Source organism: Macrobrachium rosenbergii, chromosome 37 (genome assembly GCF_040412425.1).
Source record: "Macrobrachium rosenbergii isolate ZJJX-2024 chromosome 37, ASM4041242v1, whole genome shotgun sequence".
Lineage (NCBI taxonomy): Eukaryota > Metazoa > Arthropoda > Malacostraca > Decapoda > Palaemonidae > Macrobrachium > Macrobrachium rosenbergii.
In genome coordinates, this window is record NC_089777.1 from 5,460,515 (window position 1) to 5,474,978 (window position 14,464).

Sequence of the window (14,464 nt, forward strand, 5' to 3'; positions counted from 1 at the left end):
AGCCTAGTCTACACTAGGGTATTCATTACCTTGTATACATATATGGTAGCCTAGCCCACACTATAATGTATACATTATACATACACGGTATATATAATAATTTTCAGTATCAGGTAATTCTGGAGCTTCATGCAGAGTGACTTACGATAATTCAATACAAAGAGAAATTGAATAACAAACCAGAATTAACTTAGCCTACACTATGGTATATCTAATACATATACAGTAGCCTAGCCTACATTACACTGTACTCTGTACTCACATATTAATATCATATTAACAAACATCAAAGAAACAAATATGCTTCTTTTCCATGGATCTTTTAAAATGTTATGCTTTACTTCACTATATCGTATATATTCTTATGTTACCTTTGTATTATAAATTGCGATCGTAGCGATCAGTGTTTTGGGTTGGAAATCGATTACGTGGTAAGTTTATTTCGCTGTATTTAACTCAGTTCAGAGCACTTTTCTTGCTTCTAGTTAGCATAAATGAATCTCTAGATACATTATTTATATGGGGCAAGGTTATTTTTCGTTATACAAAGTGTTTTTAAGTCGAAATGTAACTTACATACGTCTCGTTTTGAAATTAATTTAACTAGTTTTTTCAATGATAAATGACGTTGGCCATTTGGGGCCATGTTTGTTTTGTGTAAAAAAAATAAATCAAGATTCCGTTCGCTGTTTTCACTTCATTTCATTGTAATACGAGCTTTACGTATTTATCGTTTATCGGCGTAAAAATAGCGGCAATGTGTTCGTTCATGCCTAGTAGTTTTGATTAAAATATTTTCTCTCCAATTTTAATTGCGGTCGAGTTTCATCCATGTTGCCGATGCATGATAATTTATAGTCATTAGCAGCTTGAACATTGTTTTCTCGCTTCGGCTACAACTTGTAGCTTAAATTAAGCAGTATATTTCCTTGCCAATCTTTTATACATAGCGAGTAAGGGTATAATGTAAATATATGTCATCATTTGTAACATAACATCATTTGTAACATAACTATGGTAATTGTTTACTACCGTACGATGGTTGAAATACAAGCAAAACGGCTGTTGATATCCGATTTGGTTATAAGCAAAACAACAGTTTCTCTTTCGGTTGTTTATGGCTGTATGCATTTACGCAAGAGTATAACGTTACTAACATTACTTTTATCATTATCTTTTACTCTTTTAACTAGAAGTGGGGATAAAGAGATGGAGGAAAAGAAGTTAGTCTATTTTAATTTGGTCTCTCTCACTGCCTGATTGTACGCTGGTGCCTGTGCCTGCGCAAAATTTAAAAACATTATATATTGTCGTATTGGTATTATTTGCTTACCCATCGCAAAATCGAATTATCGTAAGGTGAATTATCATAACTCGAGCATTACCTCGGTACCTGAGTATTTTAATAGTTTGATCACAAAAAGTGAATTTAGTCATGAAAATTATATTAAAATACAGTAATTAATGAATATTTCTCAGTGGAAAATACTGCAAATGGACAAATTTTCCGCAAATAATGTGTATGTATGTTCCATAGAGAAATCTGCGAATAGATGAGTCCGCAAATCATGCGAACGCGAATACGGGGGTTTACTGTATATATGTGTATATGTAGTTAATTTAATTCATAAGTATTTCCTGCAAAAAACATGATTTGCTACCTGATGTACAGAGTATTCAAACATAAAATTATGCAACAAAAATAAATGAATGGAAAAATTTGTGAATGTGTTTGTGTTAGTGAGGAAATGCATGTAATCCACCACATGAAAATTTTACCCTAGTTTGCCTTGCTCGTCTTGTTAAATGTAAAAATCTTTCTGTCTAAGTTGCTCTCTCACTGCTCCTTTCTTTTTTTCATTATTACAGAGCAAAATGCTTAGAGATGAAATGTAACGTGTCCTACTGCATAGTAGACAGAACAGTCTTCATGTCACCAGTGCCTACAGAATTGATTTTGCTGCTGAAATATTAAGAGCTTTGTTAATATCAAACTGAAATTCATATTTTTCAGAACTAACAGGTGCATTTCTTTCCTTTTTTTTCATTCCAGAATGCTGAGGCAGCCACTAATCGTGGTCTGGAAATATTTGATGTTGCCATGTTCTTAGTGGCTAATCTGCTATTGTTTATTTTGTAACATATAGGGTTATGTGATTTATATTGCACACATTTACTTTGGTAAAGTCTACTTGCACACTGTTTTTGTTGATAATTTCCTTATTTCCTCAGCAGTGTTAAAACTGATGTTAATCTTTTGGAGTAACAAAGAGAAATCTTTCAACCATGATACTCCATAGTGTTATCCTTCTCTGTCATGGTGTATAAATAGGAGTTTTTATAGCAATTTGATTACTGTACAATGGCAGTTATAATGATATTTTTACTCAGTTTTACAGAACAAAAGCTTTGCATCAAAGGTTTTCAAAATGTTCACTAAATGCGAAATAAAGTTATGTATACGTCAGAAATTCTCCTTCCTAATGTTTGTAATTGTATAATTACAATATTTCAATTGTATTTCCTACATTCTTGGTCTTTGTCCATCCCAAAACACTTCACTCATTTGTTTAACAGACAGAAGTACTCCAATTCAATAGAAGCATAGCATATTTACCACTTGGAAGCATAGCATATTTACCACTTGGTAACTATCAATCACCTCCTCACATTTCTTGTGTTCATAGCTGTTAACATCTGCACAAAGTTCGCTAGATCTTGCCCTCCTCTGCAGAATCCTGGGTCAATGATCCATGTATTTCTCCCTCATCTAATTCGTTCTCTTATTGTTTTCATGTAAGTGATAAAAGTGGAATATTTACTAAAGCCTTAGTAAATAATTTTTCTTTTTCAATTCTTGTCTCCTTGGATTGTTGGTGTTGTTGTGAGGATGTGTTAACTGTCAGTAATTCTGCTTACAATGAGATAAGTCAAGAGTGCTGCCACAAACGTGTGTATTATCACCTTTGGGGTCTTCAGCTTAATCTACAGATCAGCAGCAGAATCTCTTTCCCTTTGACAGACTGATTTGTAGCCCAACTTCATGAAGGGCAGTGTGACCTCCTACTATTGTCTTCAGCAGGACAGGATTCTGCACAGAGCCCATAAATGTGCAACAAGCATTTTTCTGCAGGGAATTCACCTGCTTTGTCTGAGAGAATGTCCCATATTAACTCTCCCATGTCATCATTGAGTTTCCTTCTTAAGTGCTCTCTTGAGGATTTGTTGAAGAAAGCCAAGAGAAGATGTTCAACATCAGGGTTAATTTTGTGTCCCTGACCAAGGCTAAATTGAACATTGGTTATGGTAAACGTAAGGAAACCTAACATTTTTTGTGCTCTGCATGACAATCTTCTGCATAGATTCTATATCCAAGGCTGGTTGCCACAGGTGTGCCATCCTTCTTCTTCAACAGTGATGTAGTCACAGCTGGCATCATAATTGGCTCCTTCCCTAATTCCATTTTCAGTGGTTGAGTTTGTATGAACTTGTTCATGCAGTAAATCTCTTTCTGGAAGGAAACGGTGGCCTATTGATTGTTTCTTCAGGAAAGGGGGCCTCTGGCATCCTTGTACGTCAAGTATGCATACTTTCCCACCCCAGAAAGCACATGCACTGCACTACTAATGATCTTCTGTCTCTCCCTCTGTCTGTTACACAGTCGAGTGCAGTGTCTGGGACATTAGAGACCACAAGTTTGGTCATAAATGAGTGATGTATTGGATGACAAGATCAGTTGTGCTTCTTACATAAAAATTCAGCATTGTATATTGTAGTACAACAATGAGAATTAGCGTAGCCAGCACAAATGGTGTATTGTTAACTAGGATGTATTCACTTTTTAATGAAAGTTTTTAAAATTTTAAAACATATTTTTTCTGATTTACAAATTTAAACTGCATTATTTTACATGGAATAGCATTTTCCTCAAGCTATAAGTTCTAGTCATTTACTTTGCAAAATAATCAAGGCAGAAGTGTTCGAGTATAGTAACTCATGTACGTGACTGTTTCCACAAAGCCTGTATTGTCATATATTAATGAATCAAAGCTGCTTTTGCTTTACTGCAGTTACATCCATATAAGAGACAGCAGGTTCATTTCGTATGTTTGTGTACTGTAGTAGGTACAGCAGAGATCTGATTGTTTGGCATCCTTGGAATGGAACCCATTCCCAGTGGTAAAAAAATTATGAATAATTAGGTTGTCTGTCCTCTCATTTCCTGAAATATTTTGTCGGTCAACTTGAAGTAATTTCTACTTGTAAGTACTTGTGTTGCTACTAACATTATGGCTGAATGTATATTCTTTTTAAAAAATGTAAAGTATATAAAAATACACCTTAACCACTTTTGACAGCATTCCACAATACCTGTACAAATAAACACCAAGGAGTTCACTTGTCATAAAAGATGCTAGGAGGCCTAAGGCTACAGTGGGGATCTAGAGCAATAGAGGGCTGTGCTACAAGCTCCTCTGGTGCTGGATCAAGAAACCACCAAGCCTCAAGGACATCAGCATTGAAAAGCTTGGGGTTGTTAGCTTCCAAAGGTTAAGGATTATTAGTGTACAAGGGCTTGACCAGGGTCATCCAGCTTTATGCAGTGACATATGGCTCTGATATTAAGTTGTACAGACTCAAAGGAGGTTCAAAGATTGTTGCAGATGATGGGAAGAGAGTGATAGAAGAGTAGGCAGAAGTTCTATTAGTACCTTACCTAAACAAGTCATAGATGGTGGCCTGCTTAAAAGATGCTGCTTTCCTCTCATGGAAGTTCCTATTTGTGATGGTGTAGTGCATAACTCTTGAGCTGTTAAATTGGGAACACCTCTCAACGTGAGTGCAGTTCTAATTCAGTTGTTGTTCTTCCTCTTTTCGTCTTCATCATGACCTTCTTGTCTCTAGTGCCAGAGAGTTGTTAACCCCCAAGGTGGTGTGTCCATCCATCACATGTTTATGATAGAACCTGAAATGGTCTTACCTTTGATATGTGGTGAAGCAAACCACTTGTTCCAATGATAATTCTATTATATCAGGGATTGGTAGTACCCCTTGAGACCACTTCACTTTCATGGTACATTTACGAATTTTTTAGATCATTCCAGAAAGCAAAAGTTGAATAATGCTCGCATTATTCATAGACTAATTTTGCTGACAGTTTGGAACTGCCACCTGAAATCAATATGGATAGCAATACAATGAATGCCTACTACACCAGGAGCTTGTTTCCAAGATTTGCATCATTCTCTCTTTCAGTTGCAAAAGAGAGAGCTCTCTTCTGAGTTCCATGAAAATGACATCCATTTAATTGCCTACTTCATCTCTCTCTCTCTCTGATACAGGAGTATTGGGCCTTATTGGAGGAACAAAGCCTCCCTGCTGTGACATCACTTGCATAGAATGACTAGGCAGTATCTTCTCGAAAGTTGGATGGAAGTGAACAGGCCAAGGCACCCAGCTTTTCATGCAAACAACCTTGCCTTCATTATTCATAATAAACAAATTTTGGAATGGGATTTATCTGGGAAAAAAAGTTACCAAATTATCATGGTTTATGAGGAATTAGCTGCCAAATAATCAGATTTCTATTGTATTAGGTACATGATAACCAAAGATGATAAATGAGTTTTAGCTTGTTCCTGTAGTTATGTATTCTATTTTTATATTTATTGCAGTACTGTATGTAATTGTAAAGAGTTTGTAATTTCCCAAGGTAATTTTGAAAATTAGGAAACAGTACTTTTAGGTATAGGCTATGATATCATTAATGTAAAGTCATTAACATTCATCATCATCTGAACCCTTTAAGGTTCAGGTGATGTCACCCCACCAAAAAAAATTTTAGGAGAACTTTGTGTTGTTCATACCTTCTCTTTTTGGATTTTTCCAGTTTAAAGGAATGAGTATAGTATGGATATTCACTTCAAAGTGGCACCAAAAAAAGAAAACTGTTTGTGTAATAAAAATCCATATTTATATAGTAAACTCTATTACCATGAAAACAGTTTACTATGCTATATAATTGTGGAATTTTGTTACACAAAATGTTTTCCATGAGGAGGTGAATTTCTTAGCAAAGAAAACATTGTTATGTGTAATATCGGTCAGAGTGTGCTTTGCCAGACAGATTTTGTCCTCCCCTGAATCTTGAAGGGTTAAAGAGAATGAAACTTGCTTTGCCATAATTTATAATTTCATTTGCTAGAATTTTAATCCACTTACTAATGAGCTATAGAATGTGGCTAATTGCAGACTTACTCAAAGTGCTTGCCCATAAAGCTTTGAGGCTTGGATAGACATTTAACATTAACTCACATTAACATAAAATAATTTTTGTAATTTAGGTTAAAATATGTTATAACTATGAATAAGCAGTTTAAAACTGGTATTTTTTTTCTCATCGATATTGTTCTGCAAAGTTATTTTTGTAATCTAAATGTTTATTATATAAATGATCTTAGCATCTTGTTTTGTGGTTCATGCTTTTCCATTGAATGGGATCATATCATTATGTTGTAAGTGGCTCGCTTATCTACTTGTGAAATGTAAAGTACTTGATTGTTTTTTTAAAACTGTTTTGTAAGGGTATTTCAGAATCATTATGACTTAGAAAATTTTGCAAAGTTCATGAACTTATAATAAAAAATTTCAGGGTTTATTTTAGTTCATTAAAAATACAAAGTGTATTCTTTAAATCTTATAATTTTCCTTTTAAATCAGGATTGTCAGCATGGCAGTTGCATTAAGACTCGTGAAAGGTCTGTTTCTTTGGGTAGTCGTGACTCTGATTCTAGAACTGTGAGCAAAGCTAGTTATGTCCAAGATAGCCCAGACAGTATCAGTTCTTTAAGGGAGGATCTTGAATCTAGTGTCAAGGTTTTGAAAAGAAGTCTCAGAACCATGAAGGACAGTCTCAAGTCTGCGTCAGATGTAGAGTCATTGAGGTCAGTCATTAGGTCAAGCATTAGGATGCTCAGAAAAAGTCTGAAGTCAAGTCTTGATGCACTGAAAACAAGTCAGGAGTTGTAAGAGGACTGGCATTTACCAGGCGTATCCCAAGTGGCACAATCCATTTATTGACTGTCTAGCTTAGTTTGTGCACTGCAGTAACCGAGTGGTTTTTCAGTGTGCTTCAAAAAGCATAATACTGTACCTGTTGGAATTATTCCAGATGTTTTGTTGTCATACCGAATAGTTTTTGAAATAACTTGTTTATTTTCTAATGAATTTTTACATTCAAAACAATTCCCAATTTGTAGAAAATAAAGTTTAAAAAGCTTTGAAGTCACAGTTGTTTTATTTTTGTCACTATGAATGAAAATAATTTTTCTTTCATTTTTCTCTATCGGAACTGAGCAAGATTTGGGATATTACATGGTGGTTCCAGTGTCAATAGAATCCTATGGTTACCATGTCTGAAACTGGCTGATTTGACTGCAGTTTATATAAACTCAAATCTGTGTTCATAAAGAGAAACCCTAATACAGAAGTGTTCATTGAAATTTATTGATCACCTGTTAGTTGGGAGATTAGTCCCTGAAACTAATGAAATGATAATTAGATGATAAATAAGACCTCCCTGTCCTATGGGGATTTCCCCCTCTCACCTGCTAAAGCTCATATTTCTCAGTTTGGTCTGATATTAGGTAAGTTTCACTCAAGTTTTCCTAACTCATTTTTGACGTTCATTTAATGTTTACTTCATCTTCAGCTGTTTTGGTATTAGGTTTGGTTAGTATGTTTGGGAGTGCTTAGTGTAAAATATTGTAGTTCGTCCATTCATCGATGGTCTCTTTAATTACTGTATGTAGTTTTCAGCATCAATTGCCAATCTAGTGCTTAAAACTACAAGACCTTTTGGATAGTAAACCACTAGTGAATTTATCATTTTGTTTCATCTGTTTTGTCTTGCAGGTTGTAAGTTTCTGCAAGTTTCATATCATCATCATCATCATCATCAGCATAAACATTTTAATAATAGCTCTTTCATTTATGGGGTTAGATCTCAATGAGTACTCTCCACTCTCCATTGTCATGTGCACTCTACTTGAATTCCCATCATCTGTTGAATTTTACCATGTTTTGCTGGGCCTTCCTAGAGGTTTTCATCCTGCTACTTCCAAATCTGCTTTTCTAACTGTTCCTCATCTCTTCTCATGAAATGTCCAACCAGTCAGGACACTATGAATAGTGTTGAAAGATGAGGTAATGTAGCCTTGCAGTGAAGATATGATAACGTGAAGGCTTGCATACCTAGTAAGAAGAAAAAAGCCTTATTAAAAGTGGAAAAAATTAAATTCATTGGCTGAGACATCTTCAGAAAAATAAAGTCAAAATAGAGAGGTCATATCATATATTCCAAGATCCCTCCATAATAAGAACTGCAGTAGATATAGGCATACCATCCACAACTGCAGTAAATACAGGAATACCATCCAAAACTACAGGAGATGTGGGTATACCATCCAAAATGCAGTAGATGTAGGCATACAATCCAAAATTCTGGTACAGTAGATACAGGCATATCACCCAAAAACTGCAGTAGATACAAGCATGCTATCTAGAACTGAAGTGGATATAGGCATATCATCCAAAACTGTGGTAGATACAGGCATACCATCCAAAATTCCTGTAGATATAGGCATACCACCCAAAAACTGCAGTAGATACAGGCATGGTATCCAAACTGCAGTAGCTATAGACATACCATCCAAAATGGCAGCGGATACAGGCATACCATCCAAAACTGCTGTAGATACAGGCATGCTTCAGTAGATATAGGCATACCATTCAAAACTGTCGTAGATATTGAGATACCATCCAAAACTGAAGTAGAAATAGGCACACCATACAAAACTGCAGTAGATATAGACATACCATCCAAAACTGCAGTAGATATAGAAATACCATCCAAAATTGTAGTAGATATAGGCATATCACCCAAAACTGCAGTAGATACAGGCATACCATCCAAAACTGCAGTAGTATGGGCACAAAATCCAAAATGCAGAGGATGTAGGCATACCATCCAAATTCCAGTAGATATGGGCATACTACCCAAAAACTGCAGTACATACAATCATACCATCCAAAACTGCAGTGGACATAGGCATACCATCCAAAACTGCAGAAGATACAGGCATACCATCCAAAATTCCAGTATGTATAGGCATACCACCCAAAAACTGCAGTAGATACAGGCATGCTTTCCAAAACTGCAGTATATATAGGCATACAATCCAAAACTGTAGTAGATACAGGCATACCTTACAAAATGCAGTAGGTGTAGGCATACCACCCAAAAACTGCAGTAGTACAGCCATACCACCCAAAAACTTGAGTAGATACAGGTATACCATCTAGAACTGCAGTGGATATAGGCATACTGTCCAAAACTACAGGAGACACAGTCAAACCATCCAAAATTACAGTATGTATAAGCATACCACCCAAAAACTGCTGTAGATACAGGCATACCATCCAAAACTGCAGTAGATACAGTCATACCCTCCAAAACTACACTATATATAGGCATACCATTCAAAACTGCACTAGATATATGCATACCATCCAAAACTGCACTAGATATATGCATACTATCCAAAACTGCAGTAGATATGGACATGCCATCCAAAACTGCAGTAGATATAGGCATACCATCTAAAACTGCAGTAGATATAGGCATACCATCTAAAACTGCAGTAGATATAGGCATACCATCTAAAACTGCAGTAGATATAGGCATACCATCTAAAAACTGCAGTAGATATAGGCATACCATCCAAAACTGCAGTAGATATAGGCATACCATCCAAAACTGCAGTAGATATAGGCATACCATCTAAAACTGCAGTAGATATAGGCGTACCATCCAAAACTGCAGTAGATATAGGCATACCATCTAAAACTGCAGTAGATATAGGCATACCATCTAAAACTGCAGTAGATATAGGCATACCATCCAAAACTGCAGTAGATATAGGCATACCATCCAAAACTGCAGTAGATATAGGCATACCATCTAAAACTGCAGTAGATATAGGCATACCATCCAAAACTGCAGTAGATATAGGCATACCATCCAAAACTGCAGTAGATATAGGCATACCATCTAAAACTGCAGTAGATATAGGCGTACCATCCAAAACTGCAATAGATATAGACATACCATTCAAAATGCACTAGATGTAGGCATACCATTCAAAATTCCAGTAATTGTAGGCATACCACCCAAAAACTGCAGTAAATAAAAGAATACCATCCAAAACTGCAATGGATATAGGCATACCATCCAAAACTGCAGTAGTCCAGGCATACCATCCAAAATTCCAGTACATATAGGCATACAACCCAAAAACTGCAGTAGATAAATTCGTCCTATCCAAAACTGTGGTAGATATAGGCATGCTATCCAAAACTGCAGTAGGTACAGGCATACCACCCAAAACTGCAGTAGATACAGGCATACCATCCAAAACTGCACTAGATACAGGCATACTACAGTAGATGTAGGCATACCATCCAAAACTGCTGTAGATACAGGCATGCCATCCAAAACTGCAGTAGATATAGGTATACCATCCAAAACTGCAGTAGATATAGAAATATCCAAAACTGTAAGAGATATAGACATGCCATACAAAACTGCAGTAGATATAGGCATACCATCTAAAACTATAGTAGATACAGGGATACCATCCAAAACTGCAGTAGGTATAGGCATACCATACAAAATGCAGTAGATGTAGGCATACCACCCAAAAACTGCAGTAGATACAACCATACCACCCAAAAACTTGAGTAGATACAAGTATACTATCCAAAACTACAGTAGATACAGGCACCATCCAAAATTACAATACTGCATATCATCCAAAACTGCAATAGATACAGGTATACCACCCAAAACTGCATTAGTTACAGGCATACTACTTTAGATATATGCATACCATCCAAAACTTTAGTAGATATTGATATACCATCCCAAACTGCAGTAGATACAGGCATACCATCCAAAACTGCAATAGATAAAGGCATATCATCCAAAACTGTAGTAGATATGGACATATCATCCAAAACTGCAGTAGATACAGGCATTCCATCCAAAACTGTGCAGTAGATATAGGCATACCATCCAAATGGCAGCAGATACAGGCATACCATCCAAAACTGCAGTAGATATAGGCATACCATCCAAAACTGCAGTACATGAAGGCATACCATCCAAAACTGCACTAGGTATAGGCATACTATCAAAAACTGCACTAGGTATAGGCATACTATCAAAAACTGCAGTAGATATAGGCATACCATCCAAAACTGCAGTATATATGGGCATATCATCCAAAACTGCAGTAGATATAGACATACAATCCAAAACTGCACTAGCTATAGGCATACCATCCTAAACTGCAGTTGGTACAGAGGCATACCATACAAAAATTGCAGTAGATATAGGCATACCATAAAAAACTGCAGTAGATACAAGCATATCGTCCAAAACTGTAGTAGATATAGGCATACCATCCAAAACTGCTGTAGGTATAGGCATACCATCCAAAACTGCAGTACATATGGCATACCATAAAAAACTGCAGTAGATACAAGCATACCATCAAAAACTGAAGTAGATATAGGCATACCATCCAAAACTGCAGTAAATATTGACATCCATCCAAAACTGCAGTAGATATTGACATACCGTCCAAAACTGCAGTAGATGAAGGCATACCATCCAAAACTGAAGTAGATATAGGCATACCATCCAAAACTGCAGTAAATATTGACGTCCATCCAAAACTGCAGTAGATATTGACATACCGTCCAAAACTGCAGTAGATGAAGGCATACCATCCAAAACTGAAGTAGATATAGGCATACCATCCAAAACTGCAGTAAATATTGACATCCATCCAAAACTGCAGTAGATATTGACATACTGTCCAAAACTGCAGTAGATGAAGGCATACCATCCACAACTGAAGTAGATATAGGCATACCATCCAAAACTGCGGTAGATAAAGGCATACCATCCAAAACTGCAGAAGATACAGACACACTATCCAAAACTGCGGTAGATGAAGGCATGCAATCCAAAACTGCAGAAGATAAAGACACACCATCCAAAACTGCGGTAGATGAAGGCATACGATCCAAAACTGCAGAAGATAAAGACACACCGTCCAAAACTGGAGTAGATGTAGGCATACCATCCAAAACTACTGTAGGTATAGGCATACCATCCAAAAGTGCAGTAGATATGGCATACCATAAAACACTGCAGTAGATACAGGCATACCATCCCAAACTGCAGTAGATACAGGCATACCATCCAAAACTGCAGAAGATATAGACACACCATCCAGAACTGCAGTAGATATAGACATGCCATCCAAAACTGCAGAAGATATAGGATACCATCCAAAACTGCAATACATACAGGCATACCATCCAAAACTGCAGTAGATATAGGCATACCATCCAAAATGCAGTAGATGTAGGTATACCATCCAAAATTCCAGTAGATATAGGCATACCACCCAAAAACTCCAGTAGATACAGTCATACCATCCAAAACTGCAGAAGATACAGGCATACCAACCAAAACTGCAATAGTTCCAGGCATACCATCCAAAATTCCAGTACATATAGGCCTACCACCCAAAAATTGCAGTAGATACAGGCATCCTATTCAAAACTGCATTAGATATAGGCATACCATCCAAAACTGCAGTAGATGCATGTATACCATCCAAAACTACAGTAGATACAGGCATACCATAAAAACTGCAGTAGATATAGGTATACCATAAAAAAGTATAGCAATCTAAGAAATAGACCCTGCAGATGAAATGACACCCTCCAGTCTCATTCACTCCAGGAACTCCAAATCTGTCCAAAAGGCCATCTTCATGGTTGCCTACATTTGCATTTAAATCACCTAGCTCAACTACAGTTTCATGTTCTCCAAAGGAAGAAAGGTAATACCTCGACTACAACTTCATGTTCTCCAAACAAAGTAAGATAGAGATTCAAACTCTTCTAAAAAGACTCTCTCTCTCTCTCTCTCTCTCTCTCTCTCTCTCTCTCTCTCTCTCTCTCTCTCTCTCTCTCTCTCTCTCTTCGTTACCAACATTTTGTTCTCCATTCCTTGACATGAGCAGGCCATCTTAAAACACCCTGACTTATCTTTTCATCTACAATAATTTGTTCATTGTTTCTACTTATCCCTGCATAAATTCGTTTTTCATGACACATACTACGTAAATAATTCATCACCAAAGCTCCAAGCTTTTTTTTTTTTTACATTCATTTACATTTAAAATCCACAATTCACTTTGGTTTTTAGATGCCTTACTCATATGTTCCAAATCTTATGCATGTCATGCTATGTTCCCGGCCTCACCAATTTTGTGATTCGCCTTCTTTCCCTTCCTACATCATCCATTACATCCCAAATAACTGTACATATCATCAGCTTCCATTTTCTAATTCCATTCTTCTTGGAGTGCGTCACTAGATAATTGGTCATATTTCAAATCCTAACGTAACAGTTGGCTGCTCAAACACATACACATAGAGTGCTTCAAATACTGAAATGGTGCAAGATTCAGTCGTCGGATTGTAAAAAGGTTGCGGAATCAACCGAATCCCCAGTGGCCCACTTTCATCTAGAGTGGAATCTGGTATGATCAGTGTGAGAAGGGCAACGGTCTCTCCTTCCTCCTCCCCCCTTGCAAAGGAAGAACGCCTTCTTTTGACTCTATTCTTCTTCTTCTTCTTCTTCTTCTTCTTCTTCTGTAAACACTCAAGCCTTTTTCGTCTGGTATCACCCAAAATCTCAGTGACTCTGCTCTTATTTGTTAGAGGCATTTAGAATAAATTCAAATGCCTTTTGGAAAATTTATTAATTCCAGTTTTAAATCCACGTTTTCCATTTATCTTAAGTGATTCTACAATGGACAAAAAAAATGAGAGCTGAAATGTAAAGAAAAACATGAATCACACTACTCTGAGGCTGTTTAAATGTAGCTCCTTTGGTAACCGTCTTCTTTCACCCGTAGTGGGGTAGTGCCGTCAGAGCAACTCGTGTGGTGCACTGTAGACATTACTAAAAGTTCTTTGCAGCGTCCTTTCGGCCCCCAGCTGCGACCTCTTTCATTCCTTTTACTGTACCTCAATTCATATTCGCTTTCTTCCATCTGACCTTCCACCCTCTCTAACAATTGCTCCATAGTGCAACTGTGAGGTTTTCCTCCTGTTACACCTGTCAAACCACCTAACTGTGAGCTTCCCTTTTCAGCACTGAATGACCTCATAGGTTCCAGCGCTTGGCTTTTGGCCTAAATTCTATCATCCAACCGCCTTCTTTCTGTTAGACAACCTCTTACTGCCGTCTTGCATATGGCAACTGATTGAGATCGATGAATTCTCCCGTTTCTGGCAACCATTGACTGTTATCAAC

At 36.9% G+C, this 14,464-nt stretch overlaps 2 protein-coding genes across 2 annotated transcripts in view; one reads left to right on the top strand and one right to left on the bottom strand.

Moving 5' to 3' along the window:
- Positions 1-7,288, top strand: part of LOC136825266 (cartilage acidic protein 1-like) — a 78,827-nt gene extending 71,539 nt beyond the window's left edge. The window contains exon 15 of the mRNA XM_067081323.1: positions 6,721-7,288. Coding sequence (XP_066937424.1) covers positions 6,721-7,029 — 309 coding nt within the window. The 3' untranslated portion in view covers positions 7,030-7,288. The remainder of the gene's footprint in view (positions 1-6,720) is intronic.
- An 856-nt stretch (positions 7,289-8,144) lies between these two features.
- Positions 8,145-14,318, bottom strand: LOC136825102 (serine-rich adhesin for platelets-like). The gene is made up of 12 exons (XM_067081145.1): positions 14,224-14,318; positions 12,658-12,786; positions 12,269-12,426; positions 11,940-12,158; positions 11,191-11,349; positions 10,950-11,108; positions 10,519-10,704; positions 9,809-10,147; positions 9,478-9,726; positions 8,878-8,976; positions 8,530-8,749; positions 8,145-8,253 (listed from the first exon to the last, which is right to left on the bottom strand). Exons 1-12 carry the CDS (start codon positions 14,316-14,318, stop codon positions 8,145-8,147), a joined length of 2,121 nt encoding a protein of 706 aa, XP_066937246.1.
- Positions 14,319-14,464: the final 146 nt, after the last annotated feature.